Genomic DNA, 23226 nt, shown 5'->3' on the forward strand with positions numbered 1-23226 from the left:
ACGCGGAGCTCCCTCGTTCACCGAGGCGGCAGGAGGAGGATCGTGGTAGGGCAACTTGAGGATTTTGAAACCACGCCGACGGCTGCTCTACCACACGGTTGTTGTCCGGACTAGAGGAGGGGAGGGAGGGTGGGGAGAACGCAGAGCTTGGCACCCGCCTCTCGCGCCGAGGAGCGCCGCTCCGTTAGCGACTGACGGGAAGGTGTCCGCCTTCCCGTAGCTCGCGCGCTTGAGCTGCCCGCCAACCTTCGGGGCTGCAATGTGAGGGGCTGGCGGTGGGGTTCGAGTTCCCGCGTCTTCCGGGCAGCTCGTGAGAAAAACCTCTGCAAATAGCCCCGCGCTTCAAAAATAAGCTGCCTGTGACATGACTGCCCTTGTCCCCGCTTCACCCACCCGCTGTCCTGGGCTAGACGTCAACGGGAAAGGATTTCGCTCTTTTATTTCCCGCTTTTTCCTCGCGCGAAGGGAATAGCTTGACGCCTCTTTTGATTTAAACCGCGCGGCGGCGCCCATCGTCACCGGCACCAACTTGTACTTCGCCCCTTCCTTGACGTCCTAGACAAGGGAGGGAGGGTGAAGCTGCGCTCTCATTTGCTACAGTGCCCCCCCCCCGTATTTGAAGGGGGGGGATCACCTTCGTTTAAAAATCCATTCTGCTTAAACGTCTAAAAATGCAAAGCAAAGAAGAGGATGTCCTCCTCATTGGTAGTATATAGACCGAGTGCTGCAGGCCTACTGTACTAGCTTTTCTGCTGAGGAATACAGGAACACTGGAGACTATTACAGGGCTAATTCTCCACAGCGAAGGGAGACGGGGAGTGGGGGTTATTCAACGCAAACTGCTGCAAATGGGCAGCTTTCCGGGAAGGGGGAAAATGAGTTTGCTTCCTGATCCTGACTGCAGAGGGTCCAGTGTTTACAATAACTCTTTTTTTCCCCCTGAGCTGGATTTGAAGAAAGTTGCTTACCTGCTATCACTTGCAAAAAGATATTGCTAAAAATCAGTAGAAATTTCAATCTCCTCTTAGGTTTATTTTTAAGGCCAATTCCTAGGATGATGTAATTGAACTTAAAACCTCTTCATGGATGATATAAAAAAGGGATTTCTATGCATAACCAGTGTTTGCTCAGATACAATTTTTTAAAAATCCACACTCAGGATAACTATTGGGAGAAGGACAACTCCAAAATAAATTTCCATGGTATTATACCATGGTATTCTAGATTGTATCATTTTGTACCAAAATAATGAGAGATGATTCATATGCAGAAATAATAATGGGAAAAAAACCTTCACCAGACTCAGAATTACTATTTTCTATTCCAAGATGTTATTTGGACACTTAAAATGTTTTTCAGATTTTTTTTCACTTCTCAAGTTATTCAATACCAAAAAAACCACTCAGAAGCCTTATCAGGTTTGAAATATTATGTCTTTCATATACTCATATTGAGTATGAGTATCAATCAAATAAATAAACATACATTTATTGTATGTTATCAATCAAATCAATAAACATAGATGACACACTTTTACTTTTTCATCTACCAACAGGGAATCTGTTACTCCACTCTGAATTGGATGTGAATTAATAAAATTATCCAGACAGGATAGAGGTATGCCTGTCTGGCAAGCAGATGGATTTGAAATAGAATTTCAGACTGTTTTGGTTAAAGGCATTCTTCAACTTTCCTGTAAATCTAGTTTTTAGAATGCAAGTGTTTCTGGATTCAGCTTTTTATCTGTTGGCTCAGATCTGCATGCTTCCTTAGTACATCTAGACTGGATTATTACAGGATGCCCTTCTTGGGGCTATTTGGAACAGCCTTCAAAAACTGCGTGAGGTTTAAAATGCAGGAGAAAAAATGTTGGTGAAAGCTTGCAAGTAGAATTGCATTCCGTATGGACTATATTTGCTATCTGAATACTAATTGACCCAATTTTAAGAGACCTTTTGCAGCTCTATTTATTTTGTATTGCTTTAATGTAAACAATTACGGCATCAACAAACTGGGCCAACTCCAAAGCATTTGAAAATAAATCAAATACCTACATGAGGCGGTGGTTCAATCCAGGCAAAACTGAGTGACTTTGTAGACTTTGTAGTCCAAAGAGGAGAACACAGGACATAAGCCTCGCTGTGAGGTGAGGAATGGGGATGCAAGTTGGGGAGCATTCAGATGCTTCAGCGGGTATAGAACACAGCTGAACAAGTTGTTTCAATCTGTAGCGTTGGTCTATTTGACATATATAATATTACTGCTTCAGGGGTCAAATGGTTGCCAGTGTATTTCCAGATGCAATTCAAGATCCTGGGTGTCACTTTTAAAATACCTGTATTTTTCGGAGTGTAAGACGCACCTTTTTCCCTCAAAAAAGAGGGAAATCTGGGTGCATCTTATACACTGAATACAACATTTTTTGCTCCTGAAGCCCCGGCCCTTTCAACAAAATGGCTGTGCATGGCCTTTAGGAGACTTTCAGAGTGCTCCTGGGGCTGGGGAGGGCAGAAATGAGCGAAAAACAGGCCATTTTTTGCTGACCCCCCCCCAGGAGCACTCTACAAGTCTCCTAAAGGTTATGCATGCCCTTTTTGGGGGGGGGGGAAACCAGGCCCATTTTCGTGAAAAACGGGCTGTTTTTGGGAGGTCTGCAGAATCCCAAAACTTTTTTTTTTAAATTTGCCTCTTCAAAATCTTGGTTCATCATATACTCCAGTGCATCTTATACTCCAAAAAAATGGTACTTCATGACAAGGGACTGGGTTACCTAAGGGATGGTCCTCTTCCAGAAGTTTCTCCCCATCCAATCCAGTCTCAGGAATGTGGGCTGGCAGAGATCAGGAGATGTCTCTTCTCTACCATATTGCCCTCTACAACATTCACACTCTGGAGGAGTGGTCCCCAACTTTTCCAGCTTGGTGACCTGGTGTGGGATGGACAGACAGGGATTGTTCTGGGGAGTAGTAGTTGTACATGTGCATGCGCAGCGCTCCATTTGTCCAAAAGTGGTCATTATTCACCACCCAGAGTTACTGGTTTGAAATGAGTGGCTATACAAATTGAATGAATAAATCAATTAATCCCATTCTGTATGTTTGGCAGACGTTTCTGTTAAAAGAATTGTTCATTTGTTGCTACTTTCCTCTTTTCTTGAGTAAGTGTTCATATCTTCTTATACAATATCTATCAGATTTGCTCAGAGATTTGTCAAAAGCCTATTGCAAGGGCTTTGTCAAAAAAAAAAGTAAAAGTCCAAATATTGTTTGCCAAATCATTGTTATCAATGTAATTGTGATTCTTATTTTTAAAAAAAGGCTGATGTTGATTGGTGATATATGAATGATCAGAATTGTTATTAAAAATAATTATTATATGGAATTGTGCAAGGTTTTCCTCAGGATTCCACTTTAATTAAAAATACTGACATCTGATCCATTTTTGCTAGCAGAAATGTAGGTTTGCTTTCCTTATAATGAATATTTTTAATTTCTCTCCAATATATTTTTTGTTAATAGTTTATGGCTAAAAATGTCATATGGTTGAATTCAATGAGTTGTTATTATTATTATTGTACAATTGTATCACAGCGGCCAGTTGTTTCGCCGGATTTGGCATTGGTTACTAGTCGGGCCCCACCCAGGGGCCTAGGACGTCGTAACGTATTTTCGTAATATGCGTGCAGTTCCAAGCAGTGCGGCTTTTTGCATTTGACTGATGGTGATTTTGTCAATTTTTAACTGTTTTAAATGTAATTCCAGTGCTTTTGGAATAGCACCCAGTGTGCCAATTACCACTGGAATTATCACTGCTGGTTTGTGCCATAGTCGTTTAATTTCGATTTTTAAGTCCTGGTATCTTGCGATTTTTTCATGTTCCTTCTCGGCGACCCTGCTATCACCTGGTATTGCGATGTCTATGATTGTGACCTTATTTTTCTCAACCAGTGTGATGTCTGGTGTATTATGCGCTAGTATTTATTATTATTATTATTATTATTATTATTATTATTTGCAATATTTAATTACAACATTTACATTTTGCTGTACTTTAATTCAAAACTGTGTGGATAGCTAGTCTTTAGGCTTGTCAAAGTTGAGAGTGGAAGCTACATCACATTTAAAGACTGTAGTATTCCAAATAATATACCCAGCCTTAGGGAGACAGTTATTTTCATATTAGGAAAGGACAGGTGGATGGTAGGCTCATTTTTTTTATTATATTATCTATAATGAAAGTTAGGTTACTAACACATACACACACACAAACACACACACACCAAAAAGACTTACGTCAAGTAAGCAAAACTAGATTATCTTTCTTCATGTCTAGGTATCTCAAGTGGGAAGAAAGCTCACACAAATGAGTTATGTTTCTAAATAAAAATATATAGGCCTATATTTTTTTACTAAAGACTAAACTAAACAAAATTTGTTTAATGTATAGCTGATAATTTAGTGAAAATCAAGAATGCAACTTTACACAAATCGTCTGTTGCTTCTATATGTAGTCAAGCTGCTGTGCTTAGTATTACGTATTGACTTTAACTGATTATTATGCAGAAAAAATTCAGTCTTAGGATGGAATAATGTTATATAACAGTGTTGGTGAAACTTTTCGGCACCAACTGCCGAAACGGGAGCACACATACATGAGGGAGCACCGGAAACTGGAAGCTCAGCTGGTCTTTTGACCTGGTCTTCCAGTTTCTGGCACTCATGCACGCATGAAGACCAGCTGGCGCGCGCGCATGCGTGAACTGGAAACCAGAAGATCAGCTTTCTGGCATGCACATGCACACCACAGAGCTGTTCTTCCGGTTTCCGGCGCTCCCATCCATGCAAAAACCAGCTGGCAGGCGCACATGTGCATACTGGAACCCGGAAGAGCAACAGGCAATGGCTGGCGTCCCCGGAGAGATGGTTCTGCATGCAACTTCCAGCACACATGCCACAGGTTCGCCATCATGGCTATATATAGTACTATACTGGAGTCACCTTAACATGTGGGGTACGGGTGCCATTGTCCATCCACTAGCTTTGCCCATGGAAAGTTCCAGTTCTTTCCCCTCTGCTTCCCCACTCCACCCATTAAGCTCCAATACCATAATTAAATTTACAGAGATAAAAGAGGAGAAAGTTTTAGCTAAAGGAAGCAATAGACTAGAGGCGGAGGGAGTGGGTGGGCAGCTGCTGCTAACTAAACCTCTTTCATTATTAAACTTTACCTGCAGTCAAAGAAGTGATATGTTTTCAGATTTTTTTTCTTACAATCCTTATTAACTGGAGTCCTGTTTAAATAAACATTGCCATTGTACATATGCTCTATATATTTAAATTTAATTATATTTAAATATAAATATAATAAATATATTTGATTTACAATTATATTTAAATAGATAGGTTTAAATATAATTATGCAACCAAATTAATATTAATAATTCAGATGTTGACAATATGTGGGCAAAATGCATTTGTCCAGAACTCATTAATAGACAATATATCTTTGTCCATTATGCTTTTTCCTTTTGGGGTGATGAAAGAAATGTCCTTCTGGGTTCGGCTCCAAGTGGGGAGACACTGGAGACATGGAAGCTGCTTGGAAAGATGGTTTATTGGTGGACAGGGCCACATGGCTTGAGCCCTGAACAGAAAAGGTGATCACATGCTTCAATGTTGGTGGAGCAGGAGAGAAGGGCTGAGGGAAGCTTTTTATAATCTGTTCAGTCCCACCTCTCTGTTTCCTGTTCCTGTGTAAGAAATGTATTCTGATTGGTTGTCAGACTCCCATGGGGCCATGCAGGGGCTACTCTCTAGGCTGTGTTTTGAATCCAGGTTTGATTGAGTTCTCAGATGCCATGTGGTCAGTTGAGTAAAGGGCCAATATTATCATGCTTTTAATCCCATCCCCTCTGCGGCTGCAGTGGAGAAGTCTTTATTATGTAAGTGGACTAGCTTGGACTTCTTAACAGTGGGGATGGGCAGGAAGCTACAGGCAACTATTCTGTCTTTTAAAACATGTTTCTTTCTTTTCATATCCAGAGAAATATTCTGCCTTTTCAATATTTCCTAGGATATTTCATTTTTCTGGGAGAGGGCTGGGTGATAACTTCCCAAAAGGGTAAGCATTATGCAAAGCAATGAAAAAAAGAAAAAAAGAATGAGTAGTAGTGAACAGATTAAAAACAGGAAATGAGAGAGAGAGAGAAAAGAAATCTTGCAGGAAGAAAGATTTTATATAATCTCAAAATATTTTATAAATGAGTGAATTTTGTTAAGCATGTATTTCATGGGTACTAAAATTAATACATTTGAAATGTTTGTTTTTAGCACTTTGGGAGTATGAGGGATGCCTTCCAGTCAATTTTGACTCCTGGTAACTGGCTGGACTAGCCCCCGCGATTTCCTTGGGGAGATTTGCAGAAGTGCTTTACCTTGGCCTCCTTCCTAGGATTGAAAGAAAGTGACTGGTCCAAGGTCATCAAACTGGCATTGTGCCTACAGCAGGACTAGGAGTCATATCTCACTACAGCAAACTGGCTATTCTATTTCATCACTTGACTCAACCTCTGGAAGAACAGAAGAGCAGCTATAATACTGTTATTCTTCCCAGTGTCAGCAGAAGGAAAGTGGAGAAGTCTTGGTTATGTTAAACATACGTGATTGTAGCACGAAGCAGTCCCTTTTTAGTCGGATTGAATTTCTGAGCTAATACACCTCGGAAAGTTCAAGGTTCATATTTACTATAATCTGATCGAATGGCTTTAAAGACCCGCCCATTCATTGCTTTTTCTTATAATTTTTATGATAAATTTTACCTCTCCAATTTGAAGTTTCTGTCTAAATGTTTCAATATTGTAGAGAGATGCAACTACAGAAGCCTGTGAATTAAGCTCCTTTGTTTCCCCATTCTACTGAAAGGAGGAGAAACGGACCTTGGTGCTTATTCCTATCCATAATAGATGATGATGATGATTCCCACTAGTGATTCATAACATCCTCCCGAAGCCTCTGGTGATATAAAGCTGATGCACTTAAGTACCGGTAATACATCACCAAAAGCGATGCCTGGATTTCGCTATAAATCTCTACGTTAGTCATCTCATTTTTTTAACGGGAGAAAAAAGTGCCTAAGCATTCAAAAATCTAATGAATGAATGAAATTAAAAAAATTAAAAATAGGTTCCACTTTCGATCAACAGTAGGAACCCTGCAAGCTTGAGAACAAAAATCTTCCAAGGGCATTTGCAGCCACGCCGCTCCAACGCACAAAGCTCGGGAAAATATCGATCTTTTTCTCCATTCAACTCTACGTAGCCGCAAACGGCTTAGTCCAAATTCAATCTCTGTCCGATAAACCACGCCCTCGGCGCAGGCTCCTCCCATTCTTAGCCGACCCGCCTCCATTCGGAGAGTCACTTGGGGCAGAATCAAAGAAATCTCGTTTGTTTTTCTTTCTTTCTTTCTCTCTCGCGCGGAGAGTGACGTCACAGGGACGCACAGATTCGGGAAGGAGGTTTGAAGTCAGCATGTGCGGGGGCTGCGTGAAGACGGAGTACCCACCTCGGGTAAGAGGGGGAGGGAACAGGCTTTTTATAGGGCACGGGAAGGGGGCGCAACCACGTTCCCTTCCCTTTGTCGCTGTCTTCCTTATCCCTTGACTTCCTACAAAGTTTGCCCCACCACCACCAGGGAGTAGATGAGATCCAAAGCAGGCAGTCTGCAGGCAGAATTAATTTCTCCCACGTTCTATGATGCCTTTATTAAAGACCGGCCAAAATGACACTAAAGAGTGGACAAAGTGCAATACTAATAAATATATTCCCGGATTTTTTCCCCACTTTGGAATTCTCCCCCAGGGCGAAATAAGCTTAAGAATCCTTTTTTTTTTTTGCTAAGTTTTTTTCCTCATTTGAACCTGTTGTGGTTTAAAAGGAGTCTTATATATCTATGTTATAGATGTGGTGGGCTCTCATTTGCTGCCAAGAGGATGCAGGCCTTTAATTGCCAGCACTTTCAACGGTGTTATATACTACACAGCTTCCAGCATTTCTATTGAATCGTTTATTATATGGGATTCTGGGAATTGTAGTTCACCAATTATAGAGGGAGAAATAGACAACGTTTCTCTCCTAATATGTACTGAGTAACAAAACCATTCTTGAGAAGACTCCCCCCCCCCCCAATATCTATGTGCTTTCAAGTGTTGAAAGAAATGTCCTTCTGGGTTCAGCTCCAAGTGGGGAAGAAGACACTGGAGACATGGAGGCTGCTTGGAAAGATGGTTTATTGTTGGACAGGGCCACATGGCTTGAGCCCTGACCAGAAAAGGTGATCACATGTTTCAATGTTGATGGAGAAGAAGAGAGAAGGGCTGAGGAAGGGGCTTGCTAGGCTTTTATACCCTGTTCAGTCCCACCTCTCTGTTTCCTGTTCCTGTGTAAGAAATGTATTCTGACTGGTTGTCAGACTCCCATGGTGCCATGCAGGGGGCTACTCTCTAGGCTGTGATGAGTTTTCTCAGTTGCCTTGTGGTCAGTTGAGTAATATCCCTTCCCCCTACAGCTGCAGTGAGGAGAAGTCTTTATTATGTAAAGTGGGCTGGCCTGGCCATCTTAATGGCCCATTAGCTGGGGATGGGCAGAAAGCTATAGGCAATTATTGTCTTTTAAAACATGTTTCTTTTCACATCCAGAGAAATATTCTGCCTTTTCAATATTTCCTAGGATATTTCATTTTTCTGGGAGAGGGCTGGATGATAACTTCCTACAATCCCTCCTTTTTTTTTTTTTCAAAACATGTGAGTGGAACGCACATGTTTTGACAAAAGATTACAATTGGTCATATCAGGGAGACTTAATTCTTCTGATGAAAAAGCATTGAGAGACAGCAGAAGGATCTCTTCAGTGGCTCCCAGATAGCTTTCAACCATGAAGGTCTAGCTACCAGGGCACAAATTTCTGGAAAGAAATTTACAGTATCCAATTTTCCATGCCAATTAGTATCAGATATCATTTTCTGTGAGCTTTCAGACAGGTTTTTTTAAAAAGCAGAAATCCCAAAAATTATTCACAGCCTTGCTTTCCCTTTAAGTTACAGGCTGCCCATTTTAAAAGGGATGGTTCTTCAACCTGCCCTGGCTCTTATTTTAGTGAGGCCAAATTGAGTTCAGATGGTGTGCAATCCAGGTTATCTAGTATTTGTAAAATTACACAGAATGAGCCTGGGGACTCCTGGAGACTCCCTACTCATGAGACCACCAGTGCAACATATCCTGTTTTACTGGGCAGCGTGGGGTTTTTTGTTTGTTTTTTTGTCACAGTGAGGGCTTGGGGTTTTTGGAGATCCTCTCTGCCAGCTCTTCAACTGGGGGAATTGCTTGAGGGGAATTGATCCTCCCCCAATGGGATTAAAAGGGAGAAATCCCTGTTTAGGCTTTTGTGCCTGGGGCAAAAATCAAGCTAGGAAAAAACTGTGTGTGGAGGAGATAGTTTCAATCTAATTCTGAATAGGCTCTTCTCTCTCTCTCTCTTTTCTTTGTGTGTGTGTGTGTGTGTGTGTGTGTGTGTGTGTGTGTGTGTGTGTAGCTGGTTCTACAATACAGAAAATACAGACATTTTGGACAAACTTTCCCTCCCACTAGACAGAAATCTAAGGTGTTCAAAATTGCTGTACTAGCCATTCTTAAATACAATTCTTACATGAATACATTAAACTGATTACAATATAAATGAGACAAGAAAGAAACCTTACAATGAATTTCTGTGAAGGAAGCAAAGAAAGAAAACTTTAGGATCAATTTTCACCCTCCCCAATAGTCTTTACAGCTGTCTTCTGGGGATGGAAGAAAGTCTATTGGTCTTTACTTCTCCATCTCAGGGTCCATTCTTTCATATCTGCTGGGTGGCATTAAGCTTAGCTTGCTGATAAGAGTGGTCAGTCAGGCTTGGTAGTCAGTTCCAGACTTGCCTACCGTAAGTTTTTTCCCCCCCTCATGTCAGGTTTTATCAGGTTGCAATCACCAGCAGCCAATTCAAGAGTTATGGTTTGAGCTAGCAGTCCTTTGTTTCTGAGGTGAAGAAAAGAGTATACAGTTCTTTACAGACATATCTTTAGTCTCATGTTGTGGAATCTCACCCATCTTCTGTCCAAATGTGGAAATCCAAACATTATTCCAGAGGGCAGACAATGTAAATTTCATGGAACATGACATTCCCACTGCTTCTATGATTGAAACACTTTTGCAGTAAGATGAGTAAATTTTTCAAAAAGGACAACAACTTGTGTTGCAAACAAACAAACAAAATATCATAGGGTAGAGCACCTTGACTCACAAGTTTTTAAAAATGCACTCAGGTGTAAAAGAGAAAGGGAAGAAAAACAGGTTTAAAAAAATGCAATTAAAAAAAAGGTACTTTGAGTCAACACTCCAAATATTAGATTCCATTCAGATGGAAGCAAATTCTCATCAAGTATGTTAAAACATTTACAAATGTAAGCAAAATATCTCAAAATTATTTCTTTTTATACCTCAAAATTTCCAGAAGAGAAAAAAAAAATCAAAATTGTATTCAGAGCAGAAAAGGAAATGTAATTGCATAACTTTTATAGATGAAAAGATAGCAGTGAAAGGTAAAGGTGAAGGAGCAAGTCACCCATTTACTCCAAATTTCTCAGAAGAGAGAGGAAAAAAAATGGTTAAAGTGAGCAGATTTTTGTGGCTCTGTGAGCTGGGTGTGCCATGTACCATCCTCCTGCCAGGCACATGCTCCCCGATGTTTGCTCCCATCGGCAAAGACAGTTAGTGTCTTTGATAGGGAAAAGCTGTTGATGGAGGCTTCCACTGGAGCGGAAGGGCTTTTGTAATTAGGGCTGCAAAAAGGGCGGGTGTCTGAGAAATAGTGGACAAGTGTCATGAGATCACATTCTTGGGGAATCAAATTTGGATTGGGGAGGCCGCACTGCAGCGCTCCCATGGGTTGGAGAATTTTATTAACAGCCCACAAATCATGCAAAAAATGCCATTTATCAGATTTCTTTTTTATAACAAACACAGGGGTGTTATAAGGGCTGTGGGATATCTCTTTCCTCTTCCTCTCTTCTCTCTCTTTCCCTCTTTTCACTTTCTCTTTCCCTCTCTTCCATTCTTCTGTCACTTTCTCCTTCTCCCTTCTCCCACTCTTTTTCTCTCTCCTCTTTGTCTCTTTCTGTCTCTTTCACTCTTTTCCTTTCTTCCCCTCTCCCACTCTTTCATCACTTTCTCTTTACTCTCTACTGCCCAACCTGTCCTCATAATTTACCTACTTTCCTAAATAGGCACAGTTCCCTTAATGGATCCCTCGCTCACTCAAACACATACACACACATACCATTAAACAACCATGCAACTTACTGTTTCTTTATATGAAAGGAATTAAAGTACATTCATACCAACTTTTACCGTCAACACTCACATTTGCACTGCAATCAGGCTGCTTGTGTAAATTAATTTCACATACAAAAATATCCCATTTCATTTTTTCTTCATACAAAGCGATTATTACAATTACTTCAGGGAGCTGTACATAAGCCAATGAGCTCCATTTTCTATTATTAAGGGATCTCAATTTCCCTCCAGGCCTGGGGGAGGTTCTGTCCCTTTAAGTCTTCAATTCCCTTTACTTGGGGAACATGTGGCTCATTCTCCAAGCAGTGGGGAAACTCAGAGAGCAGTTTAAATCCTAACTACTCTGCCATCCCCCACAGCTTCAAGCCCAAGCTTATTTATTTATTTAGCTAGCTGGTCAAACATATCAACATCAATTCAATTCAATTCTACATGTTGTTAGATGCACATCTAAGAATTTTTTTAACAGACATTACATCAAAGTAATCAAGTCCAATTACCTAGGTCTTCCCATTCAGTCAGGCTTTACCTCATTACCTGCTAACTTTCTTACTTTTGCTCAAAGTTACACCCGTTGTTCTATCTCCTTAAGCACTAGATTGTTAATAACTGTCTCTGCCCTGGGGTGTTCCGTTTTAAAATTGGATCTGCCAGCCCACGCTGGCTAATTTTTAAAGATCCAAACTCTTATATATCTTGAACTCCCAGCAGCGCTGGCATATTTTTAAAGGTCAAGATTTATAGAGACAATGTATAGAGATGTTTGTCCACACATTGTTTGCATTGGCCAGGGTTCCAGGTTGGTCCTCCCAGCTGAGCGCTGGCATAGTTTTAAAGGTCCAAACTCTTAGCTCTCCCAGCAGAGCGCTGGCATAGTTTTAAAGAGCAAGATATATAGATATTTTATTAACACATCATTTGCATCTGGGTGGAGCTCGAGCTCTACTTTTCTTTTTTAAAAGACAACTATTAACAGCTTTCTAACATATCCCTGTGGACTCCTTAGTCACTTTGGGGAAGAAACTCAGGTACAACTTCTCTTCAGTTCATCTGATGGTGGCCAGAAAATCAGCAAACTTGTTACAAAATCTAAATTAAAACTGTCTTCTAGAGGCCACGTTTCGAGTAGGTTGGCCAGACAGATGTGCAGAAGGTTTTTACTCAGGGTGAAAGCAAATCTTTAGTAGGAATTTCCTTCATCTCATATTTGCACACACAAGGCAACACTCTCCTCCTTCCCCCAAAAGGGAAAAAAAAATCTATACTCACCTGAAGGGTAAATCTTCCAGGCCTGAAAAACATGAAAACAAGGTTCCCTCCCCCACAGAAAGGGCATTGTTGGGGGATTAAGGGTAAGGGAGGGGCTTGGGGGGGTAGAAAGCTTGCAGGCAGAGTTTTAAAAAAAAAGGTAAAATCATCAGTTACTAAACAGATAAACTGGTAACATTATGGGGATATCACAGATGCAAAATGGGGTCTGGATTCACATGCTTCAGGAAGGAAATAAACAGGTAAAATCATTTAAACACAGGATAGAAGCAAGGATGAAACTTTTCCTGTAAATGAACTTAAAACATTTCCTGGGTTGTTACTTTAAGGCAAAGGGAAGGAAGGAAGGAAAAAAATACTTCTCTGTACTCTGGTTTTTTGGGGGGGAAGGAACAAACTGAACGAAGGCAATTTCTGCCAGTTTACTCTTTTCTTTCATTGAACACTTTAAAATCCTTGTCTTTTGGTTCAGAGACATCTTAGTTACAATTACTTTGAAGGTGCACAAAGACTTAAGCACACATTTACACAAGAACAAGGAGAAAATAAGAAAGGAAAAAGACAGAACTCTTAGGTTTTCACATCCTACATTCTTAGCTACAAATCTGTTAAATTAGGGAAGGCACAAATCTTAACAAACGAACCACGTGGTTACATAGAAGACAAAGAGACAAACAGACAGGAGAAAAAAAGAAACCTCAACATTTTTCCCTTTTCTTTTAAGTACCTTTATGTAGCCAAATTAGTTTTCCTGTATTATCTTTCAGCAAAGCCCATTTCTCACACAATTTCCTTGCCTTCATGCCTGCCAAGATAGGCATGTGCCTGGCGTCCCAGGCTTCTAGGAAATCTCCAAGGGATTTTCCTGTCACCCTCGAGCTAACGCTTCCCATGACCCATTACATGCAGGGCTCACTTTGGCTTAGCCGGGTGACCACCGCCCCGTAAGTTTTCAGAAAAAAAAAGATTCTGGGAAGGACTTCAAATTCCCTAATGAAGTATTCGGTCCCTTCCTACCAGGGAATTTCCGCTAGGGTTTTACAGATCAAAAAGGTAATCTGCAGAGGACCTCTGTTCCCTTTAACAGTTAGTACCTGCACCTCTTTCTCTTTACACACAACGAGCCTTTGCTTTTTCTTTTTGCTTTCACAGAACAACAGCAACAACAAAATTTTCATTCATTTTTCCATCCATTTTCACACACACTCTCCTTTCCCTAACAGAAGGTCCTGTGCTCTGGCCTGACCCTAATACTTTCCAGGCTCTCTTGGTAAAACACACAGAGGAACCAGGATCCAGCTGTGCTCAGGAGAAGGATCCCACACACGCACGCATACACACATCTCCCATGCTTTGCCATGCTTTAAAATTAAACTTTAGAGAATTAAAATTTAAAGGTACTCACCTTCTTTCCAGGCAGCCTTTGAGCTCAAACTCAAAACCCCTTTAAAACCTAGATCCAATGGTTAAGGCCAAGATAAAGTCCACCCTCAGACTCAATGGGGTCTGTGCCGGCATGGGAGGCTTACCTGGGCCATATCCATTAGTTAGGCTAACTTGGAGTCCCATCTGTGGGTCGCCAATTGTTGAAAGAAATGTCCTTCTGGGTTCAGCTCCAAGTGGGGAAGAAGACACTGGAGACATGGAGGCTGCTTGGAAAGATGGTTTATTGTTGGACAGGGCCACATGGCTTGAGCCCTGACCAGAAAAGGTGATCACATGTTTCAATGTTGATGGAGAAGAAGAGAGAAGGGCTGAGGAAGGGGCTTGCTAGGCTTTTATACCCTGTTCAGTCCCACCTCTCTGTTTCCTGTTCCTGTGTAAGAAATGTATTCTGACTGGTTGTCAGACTCCCATGGTGCCATGCAGGGGGCTACTCTCTAGGCTGTGATGAGTTTTCTCAGTTGCCTTGTGGTCAGTTGAGTAATATCCCTTCCCCCTACAGCTGCAGTGAGGAGAAGTCTTTATTATGTAAAGTGGGCTGGCCTGGCCATCTTAATGGCCCATTAGCTGGGGATGGGCAGAAAGCTATAGGCAACTATTGTCTTTTAAAACATGTTTCTTTTCACATCCAGAGAAATATTCTGCCTTTTCAATATTTCCTAGGATATTTCATTTTTCTGGGAGAGGGCTGGATGATAACTTCCTACACAAGTTAGTTTTTTGACTGCTTAGTGACTATTAGGTGGGGGAGGGAGGTTAATCTTGCCAAAAAAACTTTAGGGAGCCCTGGTCTAAGGTCAACTGACTTTGTGCCTGAGGCAAGACTAGAACTCACAGTGTCCCAGTTTCTAGTCTGGTGTCTTAACTGTTATGTAGAATTACTGTAAAAGTTATGTGTTTTAAAGAAACTCTGCTAATAATTTGTGATGGGAAATATATTTTCTATTTCTAGTTTCTAAAATTGAACTGCTTAATAGATATTTTAACATTAGGTTTCGTATGTGTTTTTTTTAATTTTAACTATATTTTTCAATGTAATGTTGAAATTACTGACTTGACATCAACCAACAGAACCATTGCACATTGTATTGAGAAATAAATTGAAAATCAGTAGTTAAAGCCAGAGATGTGCCAACTGATTAGAAAATTTGAAAAATGCAAGAAAATGACCTCACTGAAATATAGGATTGTTCTAAGTGTTAGATTGATTGCAGAGTATATGTTATAATCTGAAAAGTCTTTGGTGGCATTATTGTTGTAGTCATTGTTTACTGTGATTTCTCTCTCTGGATTGGAAAAGAATATACCACAGAAGAAACAGTATTTGAAAACTAGGGTCAGGTGGGTTGTTAGATGGATTGGTTGTTTTTGATATAACTTGTTAAATGAGATTTTCCTTTTTTAAAGTATTTTAACAGATTACTATATTATTGTTTAGAAAGCTGGATTGAATGCATTATATCTGGGAAGAAGGTATGTATGGATAGAAATTAGGTCTGGGGGAAATCTGCCAGAATTACTCATATGTAGAATAAAATAACCAATATGGAGTACTTAGTTAGCTTTTATGTGTTTAATCATAATTACTCCCTTGACTGCTTTTTAAAAAATATGGAAAGTTCTGAATGTAGAATTCTGAAATAATTTGTAAAATTGGCTCTTAAATCAATTTAAAAAGAGATCACTGTGTTAACATATTTCTCCCACCTTTGAATCTTTTAGGGTACTACTTGCTTGGAGAATGGATCCTATTTAATGAACTATGTTGGTTGTATTGAATGCAAAACACGGGATTTTGTGATGATTGTGAACAAAGCAACAGAAGAAGAGGATGGAGAGGAAATTATCACTTACGATCGTAAGATGGCCAGATTCTTCTGTTGTCTATATGGGTATTAAGAACCTGTATCCAGAAATCTACTGTTGAAAGTTAAATGTGTCTAGACATGCTTCTGTATGTGAAATATGTATGCATGTATTTCATTCCCATTATAAAAACAAAATGGTAATGAACTGTTATCACAGTTATTGGTGTGGCCTGTCAGTTGCCAGCAGAGCTGGCAGAAGACTTGGACAGTGAGGAGGTTAGGGAGGACCTGGGGCCAGTCCTGGAGTCTGGGAAAGGCTCTGATGGGTGTTCTGCGTCGGAGGCAGAGATGGGGCCAGGGCTGTCCGACATTTATCAGCTGCCCTCGGAGTCGGAGATAAGTGAGGCAGAAGAACAGCTGGAGCCTTTTCCAGTTGCACGTATGCACAGAGCTGTCAAGAGAAGGGAACAACTAAGGCACAGGGGTCAACTCAGAAGTAATGGCACAAGTGGACACTGAATGGCCACTCCCATAGGGAATTAATAGGAGCAAAAGGGGAGTGGTGTTTGCAGGAGACAATTAGTTCGCTTATTTTTGTGAAGATTTGCTTATCTGAGTTCGTGCTTCACAGAGACTCCTTGCTAGGTATTTCATTTTACAGCGTTGAGACTAGAAGCTCTTGGCCTGGCAACTATGCAAGGACTGATAAGGTCTGTTTTTGCAATTAAACCTTGAAAGGCTTATTGCCGGGACTTTTCTAGATGTGAATGCCAGGAATTCACATTAATCAAATAAAAAGGGTTTTTTTCAGGACATGAAGTCTGTTTCAGGATTCTGTTAAGCCTGGGTCAGAGCCATTACCTAAATAATGCACTTCAGGATTCTGGGCTATGTCCAGTAATACCTGACTGCTAACAGTTGAGGCATAAGGGAATAAATGAATGCATTCTTCCTGTTCTTCAGCAGAATTTAGGGAATATAGTTTAGTACTGCATGCAATTACAAAAGAGAGGACCAAAAAGATCAATTGATCTTTTCTGATAACTATTTGGTTATGTCCATGTAGAAGTTGGGGATAGGGGGCAACACTACAAAATAATGTACATTGCCGCCTTCTGGTTTCCCAGTCTGGTCTACATTCCTCGGATTGCTTAATGGTCTCGCAGTAAAAATATTAATTTTATTTTATTCTGTTTGCCTTTTGGAAATCAGCTAACATCAGCTAGATGCTACCATCAATTTTTCTGTGTAATGATTGCTTGTTGCCCTGAAAGAGTGCCATAAACACATTTTAAACAGATTAATGTTCTTTTGCAATAGCATCCCAGGGCTGAATGTCTCCTAACCATGTTGTTTTAATGAGCAGACAAGTGTCTACTTGTATTGCTACTCCTTCCTGCTTCTCTATATTTCCACTTCTGCTCAGTTTCCAGGAATTATTAATCCTGTATGTCTTCTCTTCTACTTTTATTACTTTTTATTACTTTTATTGCTTTTTCTTCTACTGTATTATTTTTTAGTGAACCAATGTGCAATGCCAGAACATGCCAATTCTCTCATTTTTCCCCATTGATGCAGTAGCAACAAATGTATTAGAGAAGTGACAATAGTAGGAATAATCAATAAAGGGCTAAGAATGGAAATTGGGGGGTGGGGCGGAGTGAGGAAAGGTTAAGCTTTCCAAAGACTATACCTTTTTGGTATGACTGCTTTGGCAGATATTATCCTTCAATTCCTACATAAGTGCCTGTGTATTAAGCAATTTGATTTTTTTTTTACAATTTAGAGCATAGGTTTCAAGCCTATTTTGTTTTCCTAAATCCCTTTGTTTTCTTTTCAGACGTATGTAAGAATTGTCACCATGTGATAGCCAGGCATGAATACACTTTTGGTGTGGTGGATGATTACCAGGTATAAGAGCCTTTCATTGATCAACCACTGAGTTTGTTTACCTTTTATTTACTTCAACTTTTTATCTTCTTGAGAATCATGAAGCTTGTTAATTTTCAACATATAATTCAGTATGCTTTCATACTCTATGATGTTGTGAATGGATGGACCACATTTGGTGGTATGTTGTGTGAATCCAGCCTATGTAGTTATTTAGTAGTTATGCTGTACAAACTCAGCCAGATGGTTTAGTAATGTAAACTGTTATTAATTTAATAATTCAGCTTGAGTGTTGTCTAAATACAAACTGACTCTGCGAAGATAACAATGCAATAGACCATAAAAGAAGACAAATATATGTGTCCCAAGATAATGCTGCAGAATCCAACCTGAGTCAGTGACTGAGCTCAGAGGTTTATTCTTCCAAGCTTTTGGACTCATGCTGGAGCCCATTCTCAGGAAACCTCTCTCTCTCCAAAATGTTTGATCTTCAAATAACCTAGCCCTATGCCTTGAATTGTTATTCACTGCAGCTCTTGAAGCAGTGATGCTATATTGGCACACTCGGGCATGCCAGTTCCTTGTTTTTCAAAGGCAACCTCAAGTAGAACACATTGCAGGAGTCAAACCTTGAGATGGGTAGGGAGTGAATAATAGTCTGAAGGACCATTTCATCCAAAGAGAGAAACCACTGGTACACCAGAGCTGTACAAAGGTTCTCTTGGCCACAGCTGCCACATGATCTTCAAGCCAGAACTGTGAGTCCAAGGGAAGTTTCAGACTGTGCACCATTCTTAAAGGAGGAAGTGGTACTCCATCAAGAATACACATGGAAAATCCTCAGGAATCCCTAATATCAAGAGTCACTTGGCCTTAATAGAATTGAGTTGAAGTCAGGTCCTCCCCTTCTAGACCTGAACATCCCCCAGGCACTTGGACTAGACTTTAACTGCCTCAGCCTAGGGTTGATAAATATAATTGGGTGTTATCAGCATACTTTTGATACCAAACCCCAAATTGGCTGAGGATCTCACTCAGCAGTTTCATGTAATACCTCTGCTTCACGAGCTGCACTTGCTGCCATATTGCTTCTGGGTACAATTCAAGATCTAGATGGTTTATGGCTTAGTAGCTTGAGGGACCCTCTGCCTCCCTTCATATCAACCCAGCCAATTCAGTCTGGATGTCATCTTCTCAGGATCCCAGAAGCATGCCTTCTCTGCAGTGCTTGCCCTCTGGAATGAGGTTTCTCCCCAGATCTGAACAGCCATCACCCTATTGGTATTTCAAAGGGCGTTGAAGACTTACTTTTTCAATAAGGATGACTGAGCCTCCTTTTAATTTGAGTAGTTTTCCTTTCTTCCCATCCAGTTTTCTCATTGTGCAATCTTTACCTTTTTTAATGTTTTAAATAATTTCTAACCCACCCAGAATTGCTGTGAAGTAGGCAATATATCAATTTAATTTATGGTTCACACAGTCAGATGTTTAAATTGGATTTGGCATTTTTATCCATCTATCGGGTCCTTCCCAAGGACCTGGGATAGACAGATGTTGCTATTTGATGGTGTTAAAGGTATTGTTGCAGGATTTATTTTATGAAAATAAGTGATATTTAATTATATTGCTTCCAAATAAATAATGACTTTACACAATCAAAATCATGGCATCAGATTTTGGCACAGTTTTTGCAAAGTGGTAGTTTTAGCAGTTCCTTGCGAACAATAGGGGGAGATAAAGAGCTTTTATATTTGATACCAATCTGATGTTATACCCACCATATCTTTTAAGGTGTGGGCAAGTACGGTAGTTAGTAATTTAAAACGTGGTTATTGGAATTTCTGAGAGCTATGGTGTAAAGCCTCAGGTTGAGGAAAGCTAACTATTCCATCTCATTAAAGAAAAGAATGGATAAGCTTCCTGAAGTTCTTAGCACATGCTGTCTACCTTAATAACATGAAAATATTCACTTATAAGATTGAACTTGTTAAGCTAGGTTTGCTTAAACCATGACTATTGTTACATCTCATCGATTCCTTGGTTAACACAAATTAATACATTTATGCAGCAAATGAAACAAGCATCTATTTTCCATCATCCAGTATAAATATATCTTGTCTCTCTTTCCAGGAATACACCATGCTATGCATGCTCTGTGGGAGGGCAGAAGATTCTATCAGTATCTTGCCTGATGATCCTCATCTGATGACGCCGTTGTTCTGAAGTGCCTTGATTTGATTTTTCTCGGCCATTGTATCGTGTACTAAATGACAGAAACTTATGGAACATGACATTTAAAGAACACAAATGCTGACTGCTCAATTCATGTGGGAAGTCAAGTGGTATCAAGTGGGTCAAAAAATGGTATCTTAGTTTACCATCATCAGAAGTGATTGCAAGCTAAAGGAAGAGGGAGAAAAAGTTTCATTTGCTGAAAGCTTCATAGAAAAGGCAGAACCGCTGCCTGCTGCTTTTGGTCTTTTTAAATGTTTTCTACAAGTCAGAATGCTGTGGTCAGTGTTATTGGCATCGTAGGGAATGCTGTGTTTTGTAGAAAGTTTTGGAAAGGATCAAAACAGGGGGACCTTTTTGTGACTCTCTACCCCACTGCAACACCAACCGGTGCCCCCAGTTTTCCTATTTGAAAGTGGACTCCCCAAAAGCAAAGAATTCTGATTTGCAGGAAATGCAAAAAATATATATGAGAAACTTTATTGTTATTGCAAAGATGTCAGGGGGAAATGGACTTTTCCAAATCCATCCAGCACACCATGTAGAAATAGAGGAAGAGGTAAGACCAGGCTATTTGAGGGACTGCCTCATCCCACTGGGAGTGGCCCATACCACTCGTGCCGATAGAGAATGCATGCTGTGGGTCCTCTAAGCCCAATTCCGGCTGGCAGGGTCCAGGAGGAGGGCCTTCTTTGCTGTTGCTCCTGCCCTCTGGAATATCTTGTCCCCCAATGTGAGGTTGGCCCCAACCCTCCTATCCTTTTGTAAAGGCCTAAAGATGAGGCAGAACAGTGCAATGGAGGTAGTTGGTTGAGTAATAACACCTGTCTTCTATATCATCCCCACGCTACCCTTGTGTCCTTGGTTTTAATGGCTGATTTTAACTCTTTATGTTTTAGCTATATATATAACTGAAAGCCTCCCAGAGGTACCCTATTATAAGATGGGCAGCCAATAAATTTAATTATCTCAGAGAAAGCTTTAGAGAAGGATAGAACTAGTCAGGGTTTTTCTGCTGTTTCTGTGCCCCAAATGAAAGAAGGTTCAGTTTCCCTTCCAAATTTTCCAGAACATACGGTTGACCCATAGGATAGTCATGTAGCTTCACGCTCATTAGAAAAGGAACAGATGAAGAAATCTTGCTGATTCGAATCTAAATAATTGCACTGATGTGAACTTCCCAAGCCATGGGTTACTTGCCCACTGACATGCTAAAGGCGATTCCTGAAATTATCTTTTGTATTGATATTGGGTGATTGTTTATAAAGTAAAAAAACAAAGGTGAGAAAAGTTGGCTTTATGTTACTTGTTTGCTTGGATTACTTTTATCAATAGGAGTCTTATTAATTTCATTGGGAAAGATGCACATCAATTCAGAAAATCAAAAAAGGGCAACTTTTTCACAGAACTGTATTTGATTCAGCAAGGCTGCCTTCTGTGGTTCGTTGGTGGTGCCAGCCTTTGGTATATGGCCTATTTCAATTAGGATTTCACTGTGAAATTAGGTAGGGAGCGCGGATCTGAGACTAATTAAACTGAAGCTTCATCTTGAAGGAACTTAGTCAAGGGCCATAAATCTTTAGCCACTGAACCGTTTTTGAATGCAAATTACCTTAAACTGTTATCAGTAAATGTAAGCTTCAGTTCTCCTATGTAAAATTAGAAAGGGACCTGGTGTCTACTAATGGATTCTAGAAGCATTCCTCTCTATGGAAACTGGTCCTTTTAGAAAGACTGTACTGATCCTATAGTAGTATCTGCCCTTACTGTAACTTGCATTAGCAAACTTCTCTGATGTGCATTGAGATGACTGCTTCTTGCCAAAGATTTTGATGATGATGCATGATTACTTTGCCTGCCCAATGAAGTAACTAGATATTGATTTTTAACCGCAAGACTAAAACTAAAACTGGTCATCTTGCCAAGCTATTTATGAGCATAGAATATCAGACACTCAAGGCCAGTTGGCATGGTAAGTCAGTGGAAGGAATAACTCTATAATTGCCAGGCACTGAAAATAAATTATAAGACTCTCACTTTAGGAAGGATAATAGATATTGTAGCACAATTCTGGTTACATACTTAATTACAATTTGACCTAAACTGGTAGTGTTAATCTGCTATGTAAATTAATGAAATGTGCAAAAATATTTGAATGTGTTTAGAAGTTTGTTGTGAAATTAAGATTTCTTTATCCTTTTTATTAGGTAAGATAGTGAGCACGGGTAATAATTTCTAAACAAAGATGATTCAAATTTTTATCAAGAGAGCATTCAGCATACAGATTTTCCTCTCTTAATGACCTTAATTGAACCTGGAATTTTGATTGTAAACCATTGTGGTCATTAAGGGAGTCATCACGTGATCTGACTTGCATTTATGATCGTTTTTACAATCATGGTCAATTAGCAAATCCATTCTTGCAAGGGGGTGTTTTTTGCCAGAACCAGAAACCAGAAACCAGCAAAAAAAAACCTCTGTAAATTGTGTTCACATGACTGGGATGCTGCAACTTGTGACCTGCGGTGAGGTTTATGGCTGGTGAGGCAAGCGGGCAAAAGCTGCCCTATGTCTGCCAGCGGCGGGGCTTCGAGGGGGCTTTCCAAAAGCCCCCCTGAAGCCCTGGTGCGGCTTTCCGAAAGCCACGGTGAAGCCCCAAACCCCCGGCGCCAGCCTGGTGGCTTCCTACCAGACTCCCATCTATGAGCCGATGCCGATCCACCCGGCCTTCTCACACACCTTGGCTGCTGCAGCTGTCCTGCAGCGTCAATCCACAGCTGCAGGCTGAACCGCTGCCTGCCCGAAGCCCCAGCATGATTTTCCGAAAGCCCTGGAGAAGCCCCAAAGCCCCGGCGTGGCTTTCCGAAAGCCCTGGCAAAGCCCTGAAGCTTCTCACCGCCGCCGCGCTCCACCGCCTCTTCCGACGAACAATCTGCTTTCTTCAGCTCGGACGGAGCCAGGACACCCAAGCTGCTGGCGGCAGCGGGGGCCACCTGAGCGGCCATGATCCCCCCTCCCCAGCCAGCCAGCCCAGCCAGCCCATTCCTCCCCCTGGCGCGGTGAGCTCCAGTGGGCTGGACGCGGGTGCGAGGGGCCTGGCAAAAGAAAGAAAGTGCCAGCCCGCCAGCAGAGGTGGGTAAAAGACCCGCCTCTGCTGGCAGGCTGCCCTTCCCTTCTCAAACAAGCTGCCCTCCCTGCC

General features: G+C 40.9%; 1 protein-coding gene across 1 annotated transcript; it reads left to right on the top strand.

The window, feature by feature from the left end:
* The first annotated feature begins 7402 nt into the window (after positions 1–7402).
* CHURC1 (churchill domain containing 1) lies at positions 7403–21146 on the top strand. The gene is made up of 4 exons (XM_032218232.1): positions 7403–7567; positions 15820–15955; positions 17746–17816; positions 19926–21146. The coding sequence occupies exons 1-4, from the start codon at positions 7529–7531 to the stop codon at positions 20016–20018; spliced, it is 339 nt and encodes a 112-aa protein (XP_032074123.1). The 5' UTR covers positions 7403–7528; the 3' UTR covers positions 20019–21146.
* Positions 21147–23226: the final 2080 nt, after the last annotated feature.

The sequence above is a fragment of the Thamnophis elegans genome, chromosome 1 (genome assembly GCF_009769535.1).
Source record: "Thamnophis elegans isolate rThaEle1 chromosome 1, rThaEle1.pri, whole genome shotgun sequence".
Lineage (NCBI taxonomy): Eukaryota > Metazoa > Chordata > Lepidosauria > Squamata > Colubridae > Thamnophis > Thamnophis elegans.

Coding starts and splice junctions, on each gene's coding strand:
- CHURC1 (XM_032218232.1), top strand. CDS start 7,529: ATGTGCGGGGGCTGCGTGAAGACGGAGTACCCACCTCGG. Junction 7,568..15,819: donor AGACGGAGTACCCACCTCGG/GTAAGAGGGGGA, acceptor TGAATCTTTTAG/GGTACTACTTGCTTGGAGAA. Junction 15,956..17,745: donor GGAAATTATCACTTACGATC/GTAAGATGGCCA, acceptor TTTTCTTTTCAG/ACGTATGTAAGAATTGTCAC.